The sequence below is a fragment of the Scyliorhinus torazame genome, chromosome 25 (genome assembly GCF_047496885.1).
Source record: "Scyliorhinus torazame isolate Kashiwa2021f chromosome 25, sScyTor2.1, whole genome shotgun sequence".
Classification (NCBI taxonomy): Eukaryota; Metazoa; Chordata; class Chondrichthyes; order Carcharhiniformes; family Scyliorhinidae; genus Scyliorhinus; species Scyliorhinus torazame.
In genome coordinates, this window is record NC_092731.1 from 39,190,565 (window position 1) to 39,211,651 (window position 21,087).

General features: G+C 46.9%; 1 protein-coding gene across 1 annotated transcript; it reads right to left on the bottom strand.

The window, feature by feature from the left end:
- Positions 1–298: 298 nt before the first annotated feature.
- Positions 299–21,087, bottom strand: LOC140402548 (equilibrative nucleobase transporter 1-like). Its single transcript, XM_072490398.1, has 4 exons — positions 20,980–21,087; positions 20,071–20,263; positions 3,932–4,055; positions 299–2,415 (listed from the first exon to the last, which is right to left on the bottom strand). The coding sequence occupies exons 1-4, from the start codon at positions 21,023–21,025 to the stop codon at positions 2,269–2,271; spliced, it is 510 nt and encodes a 169-aa protein (XP_072346499.1). The 5' UTR covers positions 21,026–21,087; the 3' UTR covers positions 299–2,268.

The following is a 21,087-nucleotide window of genomic DNA, read 5'->3' on the forward strand; positions in this document are numbered from 1 at the left end:
TTCAGCACTCAAGACGAGTCAAAGGAACTCAAAACGTTACCTGCGCTACCCTCTCCTCAGATGCTGCCAGAAATGCCGAGTTTTCCTGAATTTCAGGCTTTTATTACAGAGTGCAATATGTTTCATAGCTCTCATTATTTCTTAACCACAAAGAAGAATTTTGAAATAACATTCCTGCCAAAATATTATTTATTTTGACGACCAGAAGCAAAAAAATCATTTCATTTCAATACGCTAAGAAAACAAACATTATTTTTAAACACACAAAATAACTAAAAATTAATTTATAAAACCCAAACCAACACATTTTCATTCGGTCGCTCCTACAGGGATTTCAGTTTTCTAACATTTTGTCCCTGAAGATTACAATTGATGTAATGGACTGCAAATCGATATCCCCAAATAAAATACAATTCATACCTAAATATTGCACCATTTTCCAGCGAGAATGCCCAGTGTGGCAGCCTTCGAGTGGAAATATACTCCCGCCAAACGGCGATAGAGTCGGGCTCTGCAAATTTATACTCATTAAAAGGGAAATACTTTCAAGAAGCAGAGTATAGTGGCACTGTGGTTACCAATACTTCCTCACATCACCAGGTTCAATTCCAGCTGAGGTCGCCGTGTGGAGTTTAAATGTTCTCCCCGAGTCTGTGTGGGTTTCCTCTGGATGCGGCACGGATTAGATTGGCCGAAAGGCTTCATTCTGCCCTGCAGGGAGTCTATTCTAAAGAGTTTTAACTTCAGGAGCTGTAATAGAAGGCAGAAGCACATAGCAGAAAAAACACTGGTGGACAATGAAAGCAGAAGAGAGGGGAAAGGGAAAAGGGAGAGCGAGGAAGAGAAACAGACTTGAATTTTAAATAATGAATGTGAAGGAGTCAATAGGAGGCAATGAATGGAATAGCGGATACAATGAGAAAGGGGGAAATCAGAAAAGGGGCACGACAGGAGGTTAGGAGGGGAAATAAACGATATAAAGCAGAAAAAGGCCAAAGGGCGAGAGAGGTAAGGAAGAAGCGATCGCATGGGAAGTGAGGGAAACTGAAAAGGGGAGGATAGGGAGCAACAGTTTTGAAGAATAAAGGGATTAAGGGTTATGGTGTTCGGGCCGGAAAGTGGAGCTGAGTCCACAAAAGATCAGCCATGATCTCATTGAATGGTGGAGCAGGCTCGAGGGGCCAGATGGCCTACTCCTGCTCCTAGTTCTTACGTTCTTATGTAACAGCCGATATCAGAACCGGAGTGTGGAGACGGAGTGAGATTGGAGAACGTGGGGGTGGGGGTCGGGTTGAAACATCTGAGGTAAAGGAGTCAAGGCATGTCGGAGCAAAGCTTTAGTTCCATTGGAAGGTTATGCCTCAGGAGCCTTGGTAAGTTCCTGCAGTGCACATTGGATATACTAATAACAGTTACCAATGTGTGCCAGTGGTGGAAGGGCTGCATGGTTGTTGAAGGAACAGCAATTCAGAGGGATGATTTGTCCTGGCAGGTTTAGAGCTTCTTGACTGTTGATAGTTCCCAGGCAAGGGAAGAGTATATGGGAGAGAGTATACCGTAACATTCTTGACTTGAGCCTGTTAGATGATGGACAAGCTCCTGGAGTCTAGACGTGAGTTGTTCGCCGGAGACGGCCGTCTATTAACCTGCTCTTATAGACAAAGTATTGTGACGACGGGTCTAGTTAGGGTTCTGGTCAGTGGTAACCACCAGGATATTTAAACTGGGAGAGTCAGCCATCGCCCTAGTCTTCTGTGACACTCCTTTGTAGCTTTGTTTGCTGCCGGGTATCCCTGGAAAGGGAGAATATGGGCTTCGTCGGCACGATGGATGCCTTTGGCCTGGCAGCGGACACCGCTGGAACTGGATACTTTTATCTACTGCATGGATCACATTGGTGTTGATGTTTTAAGTTTGCTCAGATAATAATAATAATTGCTAATTGTCACAAGTAGGCTTCAATGAAGTTACTGTGAAGAGCCCCTAGTCGCCACATTCCGGCGCCTGTTCAGTAAGGCTGGAACAGGAATTGAACCGCGCTGCTGATTTAGCCCACTGTGCTAAACCAGCCCAAGTTATACCGGTACCTTTGATGCAATATCTAATTACGGGTCTGCCTTGTATATTCCACCCCTTGATTTGTTGAATTAGTTTGTTCAGTAAATGAAAAATGCGCCAACCCTGCATAGTCTAACCCAAAACACACCCTTCACAAACCCAGCTCAGTAGACTCCCACTTCAGCTAATACCTTGCGTAGAGTCATTTATTCATTCGTCCTGCTTCTCTGGAACGGCAACTGCGCCGAGGGATGTCATGAGCTCACTTTTCTTCTGTTTTTCTTGTCGGCAATAGAGGTAAACGTTGATGGGATGGATGCAGGCCAGAGATACAAGGATGATGAAGCCAATGTTCAGCTGCACAATTTCAAATAGTTTATATATATTTGTGTGATATCTGGGGAGGAGAAATGCAATTGGTCCCGCGCTCCAGCTCTATGCTCACACTCTTGCATCGTAATTTTTGAACCAATTTTGCTTTGCAATTATATTGCCTTATTGGAATCCCAATCAGGTAGTAAGTTCTAAATCCCAAGCATTCGTTGCATGAGGGTTTCCGAATTTCAACTCGATATCTATTTCCTACGAAGTAAATTGTGGTATCTTCTTATACAGACAATGATAACAGAAGAAATAGGAGCAGAATTAGGCGTTTCGGCCCACTGCGTCTGCTCCGCTATTCGATCATGGCGGATATGTTTCTCATCCCCATTCTTCTGTCTTCTCCCATAATCCCCGATCTACTTATTCATCAAGAACCTATACATGCCCCTCTTAACTAGAAATAGCCAAATTATATGTCACTCTTGGGCCGAAAAGAATCTACGGATATGTGGGGAAGGCGGGATCACAATATTGAACTTGATGATCAGGTATGATCACAATGAATGACGGAGCAGGCTCGAAGGGCCGAATGGCCTCCTCCTGCTTCTATTTTCTATGTAAAGACATTCGGTGACTTGTCCTCCCCGGCCGTCTGCGGCAATGGGTTTTATGGAATCACGAAACCTGGCTAAAGACATTTCTCCTCTTGTCTGTTTTAAGGAATCGTCCCTTGAGTCTGAGGTGGTGCCTTTGGGTTCTAGTCTCTCCTACTGGTGGAAACATTCTATCCACGTCCACCCATTCTATTGTCACTTCTGCCAGACAAAACAGCATATGATTAGTTTGCCTCAATAAAACAGCCTAATTTTGAACACATCCATGAAAAATGCTTGTTTCAGTCTCTGTGACCCACGGAGAGTAATAACCGGCCAACGGTAATCGTTCTTCACAGGGGCTAGCCCAGTTTCTCTGTGATTCAAAAGACTTTCAAATTCATCCCAGTTGCGGGCTGGCGATATTGAACACATACTTAACTATTGAGTCGGCATTTGTGTAGGTATCAGGAATAAATGCTTGCTGCCTTTTTTCCGTTATTACTTCGTGGGATGTGGATGTCACAGGCTGGCTGGCATGTACTTCCCATCCCTAAGTGCATTTAAGAGTCAACCACATTGCTCTGGGTGGGGAGTCACATGTAGGCCAGGCCAGATAAGGTTCGCAGATTTCCTTCCCTGAAGGACATTAGTGAATCTGATGGGTTTTTGACAATCGACAATGGTTTTGTGTCGTCATTAGACTTAATTAAATTGCAGATTTTTAAAAATCGAATCAAAATGTCACCATTACTAGTCTAGTGACCACACCACTACACCATCGCCTACCTCATACCAGCTGAACCACCTGCTCATTGCTCAGTTCATATATCCCTCCATCCAAAAATATAGCTGGAAATCTGATGAATGCTCTTGAAACTCCTCTCACTGAACCTATGATTTCTGGGTATATTTATCTGATCGATGGTAAATAATCAATATCAGCTGATACTCACATACAGAGGATCATGTTGCAGAGGTCCCTGAAGAAGAGCGAAACAGGCATACTGCAACAAATTGACAATTGCTGCGATAGCCAGGTCCAGACCAAAGATTTTCCCAAAGTGGCAGCGCGGAAACCTGCAGGAAATAACCCGGCCCAAAAAGCAGGAGTTTTAGTGAATTGCATTGGGTCATTGTTTCAGAAACTGATTCAATGTCACTTATTAACATCCCGACCAAATATATTCGACCTCAAATAGTCATCCAATATTCCGAATAACTTTCAGAACTCATCCTGTTCTGAATTACTACTTTGCGCAAAGTATTCGGCCCCACATTGTAGAACATGGAACATCCAATGCAGAAGAGCATTCGGCCCATCCAGTCTGCACCCACTTCAACCCTCATTTCCGACCTGTCCCCGCAACCCAATAACCCCTCCTAATCTTTTTGGACACTAAGGGCTGTTGCTAATTGTGTTTCTCTTAATTTGGCTCTGAAGATGGCGGCCAATATGTTCGCCTTCCTTAATTACAATTACATTTGCTCGAGAGTCGCCGGGTATCTTTCGATACCGCCACAAGGTTCAAAACTGAATACAGATCAAAGACTCGATACTCCAGTTAGTAAGTTCAAACTCAATGTTCATTTATTTACAGTCAAATATACTCATGCGTAAAACTCTACAAACTAAACTGTCACTACTGCTAAAGCCTATACTTAGCTTCGGGCGCCCACTCAGTCAGAGGAACAATGGCCGTTGTTCGGTTCTGAGGCTGCTGGGGTCGAGTTGGTACAGAATAACAGCTGGGAGCGTCTGTCTCGTAGCGTGTGTTGACCTTGGACTTACTTCTTCTGATGTTGCTGTCGGGCAGGTTTCTCCTCGGTGAGAGCCGGGGCCACAAGAGAGCGATTCTATCTTGGGAGATTCTTCTTATACACTAAAGGAGCTTCGCGTGCTTTTGGGCGGGCCTTGAACTTGGCCCCAATTAATTGGGCCGTTTCCCAATCATTCTCATCGATTTCCTCCAACAGAGGGGTGGGTGCCCTGATTGCTGGGCGTGTCCGAGGTGGCCATTGGCTCTACACTGCCCTATCCTATGAAATGCAATTCTTTATCTAAAATCATTTTACTTACATACATCAGTATAAAACTCTACGGGGCGCTACGACATTCAGGCATGCATTGCAAAATTTAAAAAAACTGGAACCTCTAACTATCCTCAATAAACTATCCTCACTCAAACAATCAAAAATAATCTACAAAATGTTCGAGGTATGTACTTTACTCAGAGAGTGGTCAGGGTGTGGAATGGACTGCCTGCTGTGATAGTGGAGTCGGACACTTTAGGAACTTTCAAGCAGTTATTGGATAGGCACATGGAGCACACCAGAATGACAGGGAGTGGGATAGCTTGATCTTGGTTTCAGACAATGCTCGGCACAACATCGAGGGCCGAAGGGCCTGTTCTGTGCTGTACTGTTCTATGTCCGAACACTTTAAATGTACAAACAACAGCAACACAAGTTTCTCTGGCCTGGCAGTCAGACACAGAGGTTTACATTTCTTTATTGAACAAAACACACATAAAGAGAAGCGGATGCACTTTAATTCATGTCAAGGGGTTCAGGGTTTGGTGAAGTCTGAAAATAGGGGACCTAAATGTGTATACTGGGGCGCGAGAGAGGTAGGCTCTCCTTCGCCATTTCCTGATTCTAAGTGTCTGCACGACACTGCAAAGTATCGCCAGCACTAAGAGGGCTTCTACTATGTAGGATAGTGAGTACCAGGTGATAAATTTATCACACCGGATCGGGGTATCGTTAACTGTCTCAGGACTAACTATCTCGGGGTTCTGTGTAGGGCATGGGTGGGAATCATTCACGGTTTGTGTGGTAGGGGTCAGGGGGGTATCGTCCGCGTGCAACTGAAGGGATCCCGCTAAGATCCAGGTGCAAAAGATGGAGATCATCTTCATCTTTCCGTCTTCTTCTTTGTCTTCCTCTGGGGTTCCTGAGGTTCCGGAGTTCTATGGACACAAGCATAATATCTTTTATTATCTTGCTTAAGATCTCGTATGTCTGTCTGTCTGTCCTTGGTTGCCAATTACCCATTATGATTGGTCACCATCTGTGACTCCCTCATTTAAAAAAAATGTTTAAACCAGATATTTGGGACAAGACATCCGAGATAAATACTGACATAGTGCGAGCTGTTTTGCAGCCTTTGCGATCGACCATCCTAGTGTTCGAGGATGTAAATATCATATGGGAGCAACCTAAGGGTTGCCAAAACCAAACAAAAGAATTTTGAACTGAAAGAGCCAAAATGGGGTGCGTATGGGCCGTGCGGGCAAGAAATGGGTGGAATCCCCGGGTAGGATGGTGATCAGTGCCATATGTGCTCTACCCGAGCGTAGCTGACCAGAGGGGGGTCCTCAGGCAGGGCAGGGACCAATGCCGTTTCTCCACTGCCTGAGCGACCGGCAAGAACGGGTAAGAATGTTGTCGTCGTGGGGGCTGCCTCTCGTGATCGAATCAGGAGAGTAGCTATGAGTGTCTGTCTACAAACTAGTTCCTCTGAACGGTTGTTTGTCGACAAACCTGTTCCATTAACAGGCATTGGGCGTCAAAAGGGTGGTGGCGTGGGCCATGAAAAACTTTCAATTTCACAAACAACAAACATGTACATTAAACGAACAAACATAAAACAAACATGCTGCAGGTTCCATCAGAAAGGACACCGTATCTGTCCATCGGTTCCTTTTTCCCCCCCATCATCTGGACACCTCATTGATCAATAGCAAACAGGGTGGCAAAGGGATTCGATTGGTGGGAGTACGCCTCTATGTCATCACCTTCTCCCGGCTGCCATACTCTTGACTGGAATAGTTTGGCTAAAGCTGCTTGGGGTGAATTGGGGTCCATCTCATCATTCCGGATGAGCCTGAACGAACTGTCTCGGTGCCAGAATCGTGTGTCGAGTTTGGAGCTGTTAGGTTGTAATCCGTAATCGTCGGGTGGTGGGTCCGGGTCAGGGGCTTTGATGTATGTGACCTTGAAGGGGTCACTGGAATCATGCTCGGATTCGCTGGGAGTGGGGCCTGGTACAGGGGTATAATTATAAGGTGGTGTGCTGTGACTGTCGTGATTGCTATCGCTCTCACTGTCGCTGTCGCTGCTGGTTGAAGGAAGGCAGAGGCGGAGTTGTGCCTCTGGAGGTGGAGTTGAAGTTGTGTCTGAGGATGGGCTGGGGGAGGGTAGGAATACGTCATCTGTGGGTGGGGTGTGCCCGCCTGCTGCTGCGAGCAAGGTGTGGTGTGAATGGTTGTCCTGCGAGCCATAAGCCTGAAGCTGGTTTATGTGAAACCATGCAGACTTGCCATTGGGATATGTGATGTTGTAGACCGAGGGGCTGACTTTGTCCGAAATGGAGAATGGTCCGGAAAATTTGGGGGAAAGGAATGAACAGCGAAAACAGCGCCGGAGGAGAGGGCAGGGAGATTTAAAAAGCGCAGGAGGAGAGAGCCGGGACAGCGAAAGCAGCGCGGGAGGAGAGAGCCGGGACAGCGAAAACCGCGCCGGAGGAGAGAGCCGGGACAGAGCTGGGAGAGGTGAGTGCACAAAAGGTGTGGCAGGAGTGCCTTTAGTCATGGAGCGCTGATTGGAACAGAGTGCATCTGAGTTTAGGTGAGTGACTGAGTTTGGGTGAGTGGCGAGAGAGGGCTGTGTTCGGGTTTATCCTTGGGGTTCTATAAAGAAATGTTTTTAAAAATAAATTAAAATTAATTAACTAGTTGAATATGGCTGGACAGGTGATGTGCTGTTGCTGTATGATGATGGAACTGGTGGATCCCATTGAGACCGTCAGTGACCACATCTGCAGCAAGTGTTGGCTGCTCGAGGAACTTCGGCTCAGAATTGATGAGCTGGAGACTGAGCTGCACACACTGCGGCACATCAGGGAGGGGGAACATTACCTGGACGCTATATTTCAGGAGGCAGTCACACCCGGTAGAATAAGTACTGTTAATTCGGACAGTGGTCAGGGACAGAGTCGTGTGACTGCAAGGGAGGCAGGTAGGGGGATCCTGAGTTTAGAAGTTGAGGAGCCTCAGCCCTTGACCTTGTCCAACAGGTATGAGGTACTTGCTCCCTGTGTGGATGAGGAAGAGGGCTTTAGGGAGGATGCGTTGACTGACCACTGCACCGTGGTACAGGAAGCCATTCAAGAGGGGAGAGCAAAAAGACAAGTGGTAGTTGTAGGGCATTCTATAATTAGGGGGATTGATGGCATCCTTTGTAAGCCAGATCGAGAGTCCCACATGGTATGTTGCCTACCCGGTGCCAGGGTGAGGGACATCTCTGATCGGCTTGAAAGGATTTTGGAGAGGGAGGGGGAGGATCCAGTTGTTGTGGTCCACGTTGGGACTAACAACATAGGTACGACTAGGAAAGAGGACCTGTTTAGGGATTATCAAACACTAGGGACCAAATTAAAGAACAGATCCTCCAGGGTTATAATCTCTGGATTACTACCCGAGCCACGTGCCAATTGGCATAGGGTTGAGAAAATTAGGGAAGTTAACACGTGGCCAAAGGAGTGGTGCGGGAAAGAGGGATTCCATTTCATGGGGCATTGGCATCAGTACTGGGGCAGCAGGGACCTGTACCGTTGGGACGGTCTTCACCTGAACTATTCTGGGACCAGTGTTCTAGCGAATAGGATAAATAGGTTGGTCACAAGGACTTTAAACTAGCAAGTTGGGGGGGAAGGGAAATGTAAAGCAATGAACAGTATAATGGTTAATGGAGATCAAGGCAGCAGGTTTCGTGACAGGTTATTATGTAGAGATATGGGTTCAAAGACAAGGAAAATTAGGAGGAAGGGTAAGAGGAAAATAAATTGCGAAAAGTTACTGATCAAGGTGTTAGGATTCATAACAAAGACATAAAAAACAGCATAAGTGTACTTTACCTGAATGCTCGTAGTATATGAAATAAGGTAAATGAGTTGATGGCGCAAATCATCGTGAATGACTATGATTTAGTGGCCATTACTGAAACATGGTTAAAAGATGCTCACGACTGGGAGTTAAATATCCAAGGGTATCAGACTATACGAAAGGATAGAATGGACGGTAAGGGCGGTGGTGTAGCTTTGTTGTTTAAGGATGGCATCCGGGCAATAGTAAGGGATGATATTGGTGCTATGGAGGACAAGGTTAAATCAATTTGGGTGGAAATCAGGAATAGTAAGGCGAAAAGGTCACTGATAGGAGTAGTCTACAGGCCACCAAATAGTAACAGGATGGTAGGGCAGGCAATAAGCAAAGAAATAATGGATACATGTAGAAATGGTACAGCCGTTATCATGGGAGATTTTAATCTGTATATCGATTGGTTTAACCAGGTTGGTAAAGGCAGCCTTGAGGAGGAGTTTATAGAATGTGCCCGGGATAATTTCCTGGAACAGGTTGTAATGGAACCTACAAGGGAACAAACGGTCCTAGATCTGGTCCTGTGTAATGAGGCAGGATTGATTAATGATCTCATAGTTCGGGATGCTCTTGGAAGGAGCGACCACAATATGGTGGAATTTAAAATACAGTTGGAGGATGACAAGGTAAAATCAAACACTAGTGTTTTGTGCTTAAACAAAGGCGATTACAATGGGATGAGAGAAGAACTAGCTAAGGTAGACTGGGAGCAAAGACTTCCTGGTGAAGCAGTTAAGGAACAGTGGAGAACCTCCCGAGCGATCTTTCAGTGTTCAGAAAAGCTTCATACCGACAAAAAGAAAGACGATAGAAAGGGGAAAAATCGACCGTGGATATCTAAGGAGGTGAGGGAGAGTATCAAATTGAAGGAAAAAACATACAAAGTGGCAAAAATTAGTGGGAGACTAGAGGACTGGGAAGTCTTTAGGGGACAACAGAAAGCTACTAAAAAAGCCATAAAGAAGAGTAAGGTAGACTATGAAAGTAAACTGGCTCAGAACATAAAAGCAGATAGTAAAAGTTTCTACAAATATATAAGACAAAAAAGAGAAGCTAAGGTAAATATTGGTCCTTTGGAAGATGAGAAGGGAGATTTAATAATAGGAGATGGGGAAATGGCTGAGGAGCTGAACAGGTTTTTTGGGTCAGTCTTCACAGTGGAGGACACAAATAACATGCCAGTGGCTGATGGAAATAAAGATATGATAGGTGAGGACCTTGAGATGATTGTAATCACTAAGGAGGCAGTATTGGGCAAGCTAATGGGGCTAAAGGTAGACAAGTCTCCTGGCCCTAATGGGATGCATCCCAGAGTGTTAAAAGAGATGGCTAGCGAAATTGTAAATGCACTAGTGATAATTTATCAAAATTCACTGGACTCTGGGGTGGGCCCAGAGGATTGGAAAGTAGCAAACGTGACACCCCTGTTTAAAAAAGGAGGTCGTCAGAAAGCGGGTAATTATAGGCCGGTAAGCTTAACTTCGGTTGTAGGGAAAATGCTGGAATCTATTATTAAGGAGGAAATAGCGGGGCACGTGGAGGGAAATTGCCCCATTGGGCAGACGCAGCATGGGTTCACAAAGGGTAGGTCATGTCTGACTAATTTCGTAGAATTATTTGAGGACGTTACCAGTGCAGTAGATAATGGGGAGCCAATGGATGTGGTATATCTGGATTTCCAGAAATCTTTTGACAAGGTGCCACACAAAAGTTTGCTGCATAAACTAAAGATGCATGGCATTGAGGATAAAGTGGTAGCATGGGTAGAGGATTAGTTCACTAACAGTAAGCAGAGAGTGGGGATAAATGGGTGTTTCTCTGGTTGGCAACCTGTAACTAGCGGGGTCCCTCAAGGATCAGTGTTGGGCCCGCAGTTGTTCACAATTTACAGAGACGATTTGGAGTTGGGGGCCAAGTGGAATGTGTCAAAGTTTGCAGACGACACTAAGATGAGCGGTAAAGCAAAAAGTGCAGAGGATACCGGATGTCTGCAGAAGGATTTGGATAGGTTAGGTGAATGGGCTAGGGTCTGGCAGATGGAATTCAATGTTGCCAAGTGTGAGGCTATCCATTTTGGGAGGAATAACAGCAGAATGGATTATTATTTAAACGGTAAGATGTTAAAACATGCTGCTGTGCAGAGGGACCTGGGTGTGCTGGTGCACGAGTCGCAAAAAGTTGGTGTGCAGGTGCCAAAGGTGATTAAGAAGGCTAATCGAGTTTTGTCTTTCATTGCTAGAGGGATGGAGTTCAAGACTAGTGAGGTTAGGCTGCAATTGTATAGGGTGTTGGTGAGGCCGCATCTGGAGTATTGTGTTCAGTTTTGGTCTCCTTACCTGAGAAAGGACATATTGGCACTGGAGGGAGTGCAGAGGAGTTTCACTAGGTTGATCCCAGAGTTGAGGGGATTAGATTATGACGAGTCGTTGAGTAGACTGGGACTGTACTCATTGGAGTTTAGAAGGATGCGGGGGAATCTTATTGAGACATATAAAATTATGACGGGAATAGACAGGATAGATGCGGGCAGGTTATTTCCACTGGTCGGGGAAAGCAGAACTAGGTGGCATAGCCTCAAAATAAGGGGAAGTAGATTTAGGACTGAGCTTAGGAGGAACTTCTTCACCCAAAGGGTTGTGAATCTCTGGAATTCCTTGCCCAGTGAAGCAGTTGAGGCTCCTTCTTCAAACGTTTTTAAGAAAAAGATAGATGCCTTTCTAAAGAATAAAGGGATTTGGGGATATGGTGTACGGGCCGGAGAGTGGAGCTGAGTCCACAAAGATCAGCCATGATCTCAATAAATGGCGGAGCAGGCGCAAGGTGCCAGTTGGCCGACTCCTGCTCCTAGTTCTTCTGATGAACTGGGGTTGTAAAGGGAAAGCATCACTCGCTGCCCTACTGCAAACTCAGTGGCGTGTACTGTTTTGTCGAACCAAGCCTTGCTCTGTTTCTTCCTGGTTCCAAGCCTCACAGCTGCTGCGAGCTGGGCTGCCTTTATGTTCTCTATTAACTCTTGTACAGCATTTTCCTGTGTGAGGGCGGTGACTGAGGGGCTGGCCAAATCCAGTCCTAATAAATACTCTGTCCCGGGGCGTCCGGTCATGAGGGGTTGGGGGAGGTGTCCTGTGGACGTGGATACCGTGTTTCTTAGGAACATTAAAGAAATGGGAGAACTGAATCTCAGGTGAACAAAGAACAAAGAACAAAGAAATGTACAGCACAGGAACAGGCCCTTCGGCCCTCCAAGCCCGTGCCGACCATGCTGCCTGACTAAACTACAATCTTCTACACTTCCTGGGTCCGTATCCTTCTATTCCCATCCTATTCATATATTTGTCAAGATGCCCCTTAAATGTCCCTATCGTTCCTGCTTCCACTACCTCCTCCGGTAGCGAGTTCCAGGCACCCACTACCCTCTGCGTAAAAAACTTGCCTCGTACATCTTCTCCAAACCTTGCCCCTCTCACCTTAAACCTATGCCCCCTAGTAATTGACCCCTCTACCCTGGGGAAAAGCCTCTGACTATCCACTCTGTCTATGCCCCTCATAATTTTGTATACCTCTATCAGGTCTCCCCTCAACCTCCTTCGTTCCAGTGAGAACCAACCGAGTTTATTCAACCGCTCCTCATAGCTAATGCCCTCCATACCAGGCAACATTCTGGTAAATCTCTTCTGCACCCTCTCTAAAGCCTCCTCATCCTTCTGGTAGTGTGGCGACCAGAATTGAACACTATACTCCAAGTGTGGCCTAACTAAGGTTCTATACAGCTGCAACATGACTTGCCTATTCTTATACTCAATGCCCCGGCCAATGAAGGCAAGCATGCCGTACGCCTTCTTGACTACCTTCTCCACCTGTGTTGCCCCTTTCAATGACCTGTGGACCTGTACTCCTAGATCTCTTTGACTTTCAATATTCTTGAGGGTTCTACCATTTACTGTATATTCCCTACCTGCATTAGACCTTCCAAAATGCATTACCTCACATTTGTCCGGATTAAACTCCATCTGCCATCTCTCCGCCCAAGTCTCCAGACAATCTAAATCCTGCTGTATCCTCCGACAGTCCTTATCGCTATCCGCAATTCCACCAACCTTTGTGTCGTCTGCAAACTTACTAATCAGACCAGTTACATTTTCCACCAAATCATTTATATATACTACAAAGAGCAAAGGTCCCAGCACTGATCCCTGTGGAACACCACTGGTCACAGCCCTCCAATTAGAAAAGCATCCCTCCATTGCTACTCTCTGCCTTCTATGGCCTAGCCAGTTCTGTATCCACCTTGCCAGCTCACCCCTGATCCCGTGTGACTTCACCTTTTGTACTAGTCTACCATGAGGGACCTTGTCAAAGGCCTTACTGAAGTCCATATAGACAACATCTACTGCCCTACCTGCATCAATCATCTTAGTGACCTCCTCGAAAAACTCTATCAAGTTAGTGAGGCACGACCTCCCCTTCACAAAACCGTGCTGCCTCTCACTAATACAATGCTGTTGTTCTGTTGCACGATTTTCCTGAGGGTGGCTTTAGAGTTCTGTTCATCCTCTCCACAATGCCACTTGACTGGGGGTGGTATGCTTTGTGAAATTTTTGTCTGATTCCGAAAATTGTGAGGACGTTTTTCATTACTCGTCCTGTAAAATGGGAGCCCTGATCAGATTCTATACTGCGTGGGAGGCCCCCTCTTGTGAAGATGTGCAGTGTTAGTATTTTAGTTGTTGTCTTGGCCGTATTCGTTCTCGATGGGAAAGCTTCCACTCATTTTGTGAAAGTGTCGATGGCCACCAACACATACTTACAACCATTTCTGTACGGGGTGGAGGGGTAGGGGTCCTATGTAGTCTATCTGCAAATTCGTCCAGGGGCCATTAACGGGGCATGTGTGACTAAGCTGAGCCTTTTTTGCATATCTGTCCGGACTGTCCTGGGCACAGATTAAGAAATTTTCAATGTCGTGAGTAACATTGGCTTTTAAATCAGGCCACCAGCAGAGCGGTCTGAGGTGGGCTAGGGTGGGTTCAATGCCTCGGTGTTCATGATTGTCATGGAACTGACAAATAATCTGGTTCCTGTCCTGGCTGGGAACTTCATAAATGCCTTCTTTTAAAATCACACCGTCATGTGTGGTGATTGCGTTTTTAAACTTGTCAAACGGGGCTGGGAAGCTTCCTTTTAAAACATCCCTGAATTTTTCATCTTCCTTCTGGGCCTTTGCTAGATCCTGAATGTTGGTCTGTGAGACCTGAACCGCGTGTACTGGGGTGCTCTCGGGGGTTACCAAAAGTAACCATGCCTGGAACCTGCCTTCGCTAGGGCGTCTGCTTTAATGTGACGGGGAGGTGGGGGGGGGGGGGGGGGGGCAGGAAACGGTGATGACTGCGAACCTTAATTATTCCGTATTTTCTATTTTTGGCTGTCTCTAGGATATGTCGGAGTAATGGGGCTCAGGGTAGGGGCTTTCAGTGTGCAGAAAGAAATCCTCTAGTTTCCCACAGGGGTATGAATTCCGTCAAACTATTACAGACATACAGGCTGTCCGAATAGATGTCTGCTGGGGTCGGGAACGAGTCGGGGTGGTCTACAATATAAGCAATTGCTGCCAGTTCTGCTGCCTGCGAGCCTAAGTGTCCTGCAACTTTAGTGAAATCTCATCTAGGGCGCGTCCCTGCGCGTCCTCTGCATAAATGCCGCAAACGGTAATTCTCTTTCCGTTCAAAATGTGTAGGAGCCGCCCACAGAAGTTTTCAAGGATGCGCACGTGTCTGTGGGCTGGGGTTTCTGGGGTGTACTACCTGTTTTCGTGGGAGGTGTGTTGTGTTTTGTGGTGATGATCTCACACTCGTGAGGGGTTCCTGCATATTGCAAATTATCGGCTAGGATGGTGTGGGTCTTGGTTCTTTTGACTGTAATGTCCCGTCCCTGTAAAAGAAGGGTCCAACGGGCTGCGCCGATTTGGCTGACTGTGCCATCTTTAAGTCGACCGTCTAATAATAGCTGTATTGGGGTGTGTTCAGTGAGAATGGTGATGGGGTTGAGTCCTGTAATATAGGTGACGTACAGTACTGTACTGCCCAAAAGGCAGGTGCCTTTCGCTGGCAGAAATTCCTTGCTCGACAGGATCCAACACGCGTGAGGCGTATGGCATGGGGCATAACTGATCCTGGCATTCCTGGAGGAGTACGGCCGATAGGGTTCGGTCGGTGCTTGCAACTTCGATTGCGTACGTGGAAAGTGGATCTGGGACCTGTAGTGCGGGGGCTGTGCTGAGGGCTCTTTTTAAAGTATCCACGGCATCAGTGTGCTGTGGAAGCCATTCCCAAGGTGCCTTTTTCTTGAGACGGTCGGATAGGTGTGCTGCTTTTGTGGCGAAACCGTCGATGTGGTTTCGGCAGTTACCAACTAGTACTAAAAATGAGCGGAGGGCTGAGACATTGTGGGGAAGGGGCAATTTAACGATTGAGTCAATTCTCTTTTGCTCGATCTCGCGTTTATCATGAGTGATTACTGTACCCAAGTAAATCACTTTTTCCTGCAAGATCTTGCCCTTCTTGGGGACGACTTTACAACAAATTTCTTTTAGGAGTGCTAGGAGTTTGGTGAGAAGCGATATGTGCTCTCCCTTTGTGTCTGTCTGTAGTAACATGTCTCCTACATACTGGACCAGACAATCGGGGCGAGAAAATTTTGCGAGTCCATTTGCCAGTTAGCGGTGGAAAATGGAGGGGGAGTTGTGGTAGCCTTGTGGAAGGCACGTCCACGTATACTGTTGTCCCTGAAACGTAAAGGCAAATTTGTACTGGCACGCTTTATCCAATGGAATGGACTAAAAGCCAATACTAATGCCCAAAACCGAAAAAAATTTTGAGCATGGTCTCGGGACTCGTGGCTACGGTGGGGGCTGCTGCTGGGGTTACTTTGTTCAGTTTCCGGTAATCAATGGTCAGTCGCCATGATCCATCGGGTTTCCTGACGGGCCAAATTGGTGAGTTGTTTGTGGAGGCTACTGATCGGAGTATGCCTTGATCCAGGAAACTCTCTATTACTTTTGAGATTTCTCCCTCTGCCTCTTGGGGAAAACCATACTGCTTCTGGTGTCTGGGGTCGGGACCTGTAATGTTCACAAAGCCAGCCAATTTGCCACAGTCGTGCTTGTGCTGTGCAAATGCTGCTTTGTGTTCCTGCAGGACTGCCCTAACCTGTTTGTCTGCACTAATGGCTCGAGGGTCGAACCAGAAGTCTTCTACTGAGCTAATCCTGTTTTCATAGCGTCCAACTGTGAGCGTGGCGGGGCCTCGAGCTGCCTTTGCCATTCTCCATACACACTTGTTAACTGGGTCAAAAGAAAGGTTGTGGGAGCTCATAAAATCGATCCCTCGGATATGTTCAGCTGTCTGGGGTAGATCGACCGAAACTACGGGGTGTTTAGTTGTAATGTTCCCTATTTGTATCGCTACAGGGGCTGTGATGTGTCCTTGTTGTAAATGACCTATAAAGCCGCTGAGTGTGACGGTATCTGTTGTGGGCTATGTGTCTCGTTGAAACAACTTGGAGGAATTGAGTGTGGTGCGGGACCCTCCTGTGTCCCAAAGAAATTCTACAGGGTGTCCCCGAACTTTGCCTGCTACGACCGGGCTACCGGACTTTTCCCAAAGGGTGTCGCAGACCCAAGTTGGGGAGCCCGAACACCGTCAGTCAGTGTCGTTCATGTCTATGTTCTCTGAGCGGGCGCTAACGCCATGGATTGGCTTTGCCCTATTCCTATTTAGGGTGCCTGTCTGTTGGCTTCTCTGCTGCTTTTGGGGCGCGTTGCACTCTCGTGCAAAGTTGCAAAGTGTCCTAATTGTCCACAGTTGTAACATTCCTGGGGTTTTGGCTGTGGTGGGCTGTGCCTGCCCTCATTTACCCATGCGGGGTTCTGGTGCACTTTAACTGGATTCATGTTCTATGTCTGCCTGCTCATCCTCAGGTTTTGCAAATGTGGTTTTGCCTTGGACTGAATGCTCCCAAGCGTGGGATAATCGCTTCAAAACCCATTTCTCGTTGTGGGCCTTGTCTGAGGGATTGTAATTTGCGCAAGCTCTCTGTCCTGCGTCTGTCATGTGAGAGACCAGGATTTGAGTCCATTTGGCGATGTTATCTGGGGACAAATGGGCGTGGGCTAACTCTCCGAAAACTGCTGTGAAATGTATCCACAAGCGTCCAGCAAACGCTGTGGGGTGCTCTGTCTTCTTTTGCCTCCACTTGTTTAGGCCTTCTACGGGGTCTCCTCTGTTGTAGCTGATCGCATCAAGGATCGCTGTGTGCATCTCTTGGAGTGTGCCTCCTCCTACATTCTGTGGGTCGGGAAGGGCTGCCACGACTGAAGAGTCGAGGCTTAAAACTGTGAGCTTCACTTGCTCCTTTTCGTCCAGGCCGTACATGGCAGCCTGCTCTTTAACTCTAGCGAAAAACTGGTGGGGGTCTGATGTGGGAAGGAATGGTGTAACGTTTCCACACGCGTCCCGTAATTGGGTCACGGTTAATGGGGTTGTATATAGGAAATCTCCTTCTCCTGCGGCCCTGCGGTGTGTGGTTACAGGATTCATGGGGTGCTTTCCTCTTTTGGGGTTTTTCTTGCATACATGTCCCATGTACGTATCTGTGGGCAGTCACATTTAACTCCTGCCAACCGGGGCCGTTTTCCTGGTCTAATTGGGGTCCAAACGTATTTTGAAACACATTCTGAACGGAAAGCAGAGATTGCAATTCTGCAATTTGCTTCGGGCACTTTGCGTGATCTCCCGAGCTCTGCCTTTGTTCCATCGTGGAAGTGTGGAGCGCTCGTAGGGCTGCTTTCAAATCATTGCACTGTTTCTGCAATTTCTCTACCTGTTGCTCGGTTTCTTGTCTTACCAAGACCGCACGTTTCGTGTTCTGGTAGGCCTTATCATATTGCGTCTGAAAACTACTCAAATAGGCGAGACAAGACTGGTGTGCCCACTTGGCATCATCCACCTCTCTGTCCCTCGCTGCTAACTGTTCTCTCAAATCTTTATTCTCTTTCTCAAACTCGCTCACATCTCCCTCACTATTTCTGTCTCTCTCCTCTATCTCTCTACGGAGCATCCTAACAACCTTCTCTGTGCCTCGTTGTGGATCTCTGACCGGTTCTCCCACCAAGTATGTCCGATACTCCCAGGTCCTGTTTCCTCATTGTCACAGAATTCGCTCCAAAAGGGCCATCCTTTTCCTTTGAAATATTTCCTGATCTCATCTTCCCAAACGGGACACTGTCCTACTCTACTGGTCGCTGCGACCTTTAATTCCTGGGGGTTCATAAGGCGTTCCATTGCCTTCATTGCCATTTTCTCTATCTGGGTTCTCTACTGAATTTGGAACAGGGGGGTGATAAAGTGGTGATGTAAACACGGGTACGGCTTATGCTAATTTCCGGCCTACAAAACACCCGACAGTTTTCCGCAACAAAATCTCTCAGGTTTACCTTATATCCCTGTTAGTACGCATGCATTAACACACTTCCGAATCTCAGAGGTTTGATCAGTATTGTTCTTACACTTGTGGTTTTTCTGTTTCCAATTGGATTCCAATTCAAATTTGGGTTCTCTCGGAGTGGTTAGGCCACTTCGAAGTCAAATCCCACCAGAGTCACCAGTAAATTGTGTTTTTCTTAATTTGGCTCTGAAGATGGCGGCCAATATGGTCGCCTTCCTTAATTACAATTACCTTTGATCTAGAGTCGCCAGGTATGAACATAGAACATAGAAAATACAGCACAGAACAGGCCCTTCGGCCCACGATGTTGTGCCGAACCTTTGTCCGAGATTAATCATAGATTATCATTGATTTTACAGTGCAGAAGGAGGCCATTCGGCCCCCTGAGTCTGCACCGGCTCTTGGAAAGAGCACCCTACCCAAACTCAACACCTCCACCGAAACCAAGGGCAATTTTGGACACTAAGGGCAATTTATCATGGCCAAGCCACCTACCCTGCACATCTTTGGACTGTGGGAGGTATCTTTCGATACCGCCACAAGGTTCAAAACCGAAAACTGATCAAAGAATCGATACACCAGTTAGTAAGTTCAAACTCAATGTTAATTTATTTACACAGTCAAATATACTCATGCGGAAAACTCTACAGACTAAACTGTCACTACTGTTAAAGCCTATACTTAGCTTCGGGTGCCCACTCAGTCAGAGGAACAATGGCCGTTGTTCGGTTCTGAGGCTGCTGGGGTCGAGTTGGTACGGAATAACAGCTAGGAGCGTCTGTCTGGTAGCGTGCGTTGACCTTTGACCTTGGACTTACTTGTTCTGATGTTGCTGTCGGGCAGGTTTCTCCTCGGTGAGAGCCGGGGCCGCAAGAGAGCTTGGTAAATTCTTCTTATACCCAAAAGGGGCTTCACGCGCTTTTGGGCGGGCCTTGAACTTGGTCCCAATTAATTGGGCCTTTTCCCAATCGTTCTCATCGATTTCCTCCAATAGAGGGGTGGGTGCCCTGATTGCTGGGCGTGTCCCAGGTGACCGTTGGCTGCTTTGTTCTGGTCTCGTCTGGCGCCGGGGTGTCTGTATTGGTATTGTTTACTTAAATGTTGCCTTTTCGTTCCCGGGGATGGCTCATTAGTATGGAAATGGTTTGCAGCATCGGTCTTGTCTGGGAGCTATGGCTCCAATCAACAGACAAACCTTGCAGCTGCTTGTTTTCTCAGTATTGTCCATTTTCCCTGCAATCTTGGCAAAGTGTCCATTTTGTAATCGGGAAGTGGCCATCCCAGATGGCTGCAGGGCAATTTAGCACGGCCAATCCACCTAACCTGCCCATCATTGAACTGTGGGAGGAAACCTGAGCACCCGGAGGAAACCCACGCAGACACGGGGAGAACGTGCAGACTCCGCACAAACTGTGACCCAGCGGGGAATCGAACCTGGGATCCTGGCGCTGTGAAGCCACAGTGCTATCCACTTGTGCTACCGTGCTGCCTGAAACGAGCTCTGTTTTGGGGAATGAATCGTAATTCCTGCACTGAACCTCCAGGATATACTATGATGGGAGTCAGAATGGGCTCAATGGTGTGGCAATCCCAGTCTCAGCATCTGAATTTTGCTGCAAGAAATGTGGTTCCCTCTGTGGGTGTCGACTTACGCAATGGCGATGAATGAAGCGTTTCCCCCTAACAGGAATGAGCGATCGATCACCTGCAGGGCAAAAGTCAGGTACTGAACCTCTGTCACAGGGATCGAGGCGGTTATTGTGTACAGGACACACAACATGACAGTGATGGCGAGAGACAGCACCGCTGATTCCATATCAGCCAGTCTTTGGGAAATGGGCGAGTCTGAAAAATAAACAAAGAGAAATTCAACCATTTTAACCTCTCAACGTGAGGGAGTGAATCTATCAAAATGCATGGGGCGCAAAAATAATACATGGAGACAAAGGGGAACACCACACCACAGCATAATCAGGGACAAAATCACACATCCAATTCCGTACTCAGTGAAATCCAGCAGCATTCAATCCTTCTGTAATGAAAGACACAGTAACATTCTTTAGTATCAAGGAAGTCAAAAGTTATGGCGTTTGGCTCAATCTGGAACTGAGGCCATAATCAAATCATAAATCAGTGTGGGTGACAGAACAGTTTCAATGCTCCGACTTATTTTCTCTCTTTCCGAATCCGTACGTTTGCATGTTCCTTTGTTCATAGAATCGTAGAATTTACAGTGCTGAAGGGGGCCATTCGGCCCATCAAGTCTGCACCGGCCCTTGGACAGAGAGCTCTACATAAGCCCACACCCCAAACTATCCTTGTAACACCACCTAAACCTTGTGGACACTAAGGGCAATTTATCATGGCCAATCCACCTAATCTGCACATCTTTGGACTGTGGGAGGAAACCGGAGCACCCGGAGGAAACCCACGCAGACACAGGGAGAACGTGCAGACTCCGCACAGACAGTGACCCAAGCCGGGAATCGAACCTGGGACCTTGGAGCTGTTAATTAGATTACCGATATTGGAGAGGAGCTGACTGTTAAAATTCGGATTACCTGACAAGGCGCCTGACGATTTTCCTCTGCGTTTGTGTCGGTCCATGATCAGACCATTCCAGGGAGCACATAAGATGCCACCCAACTGGGCGAAGGCAAAGGCATTGG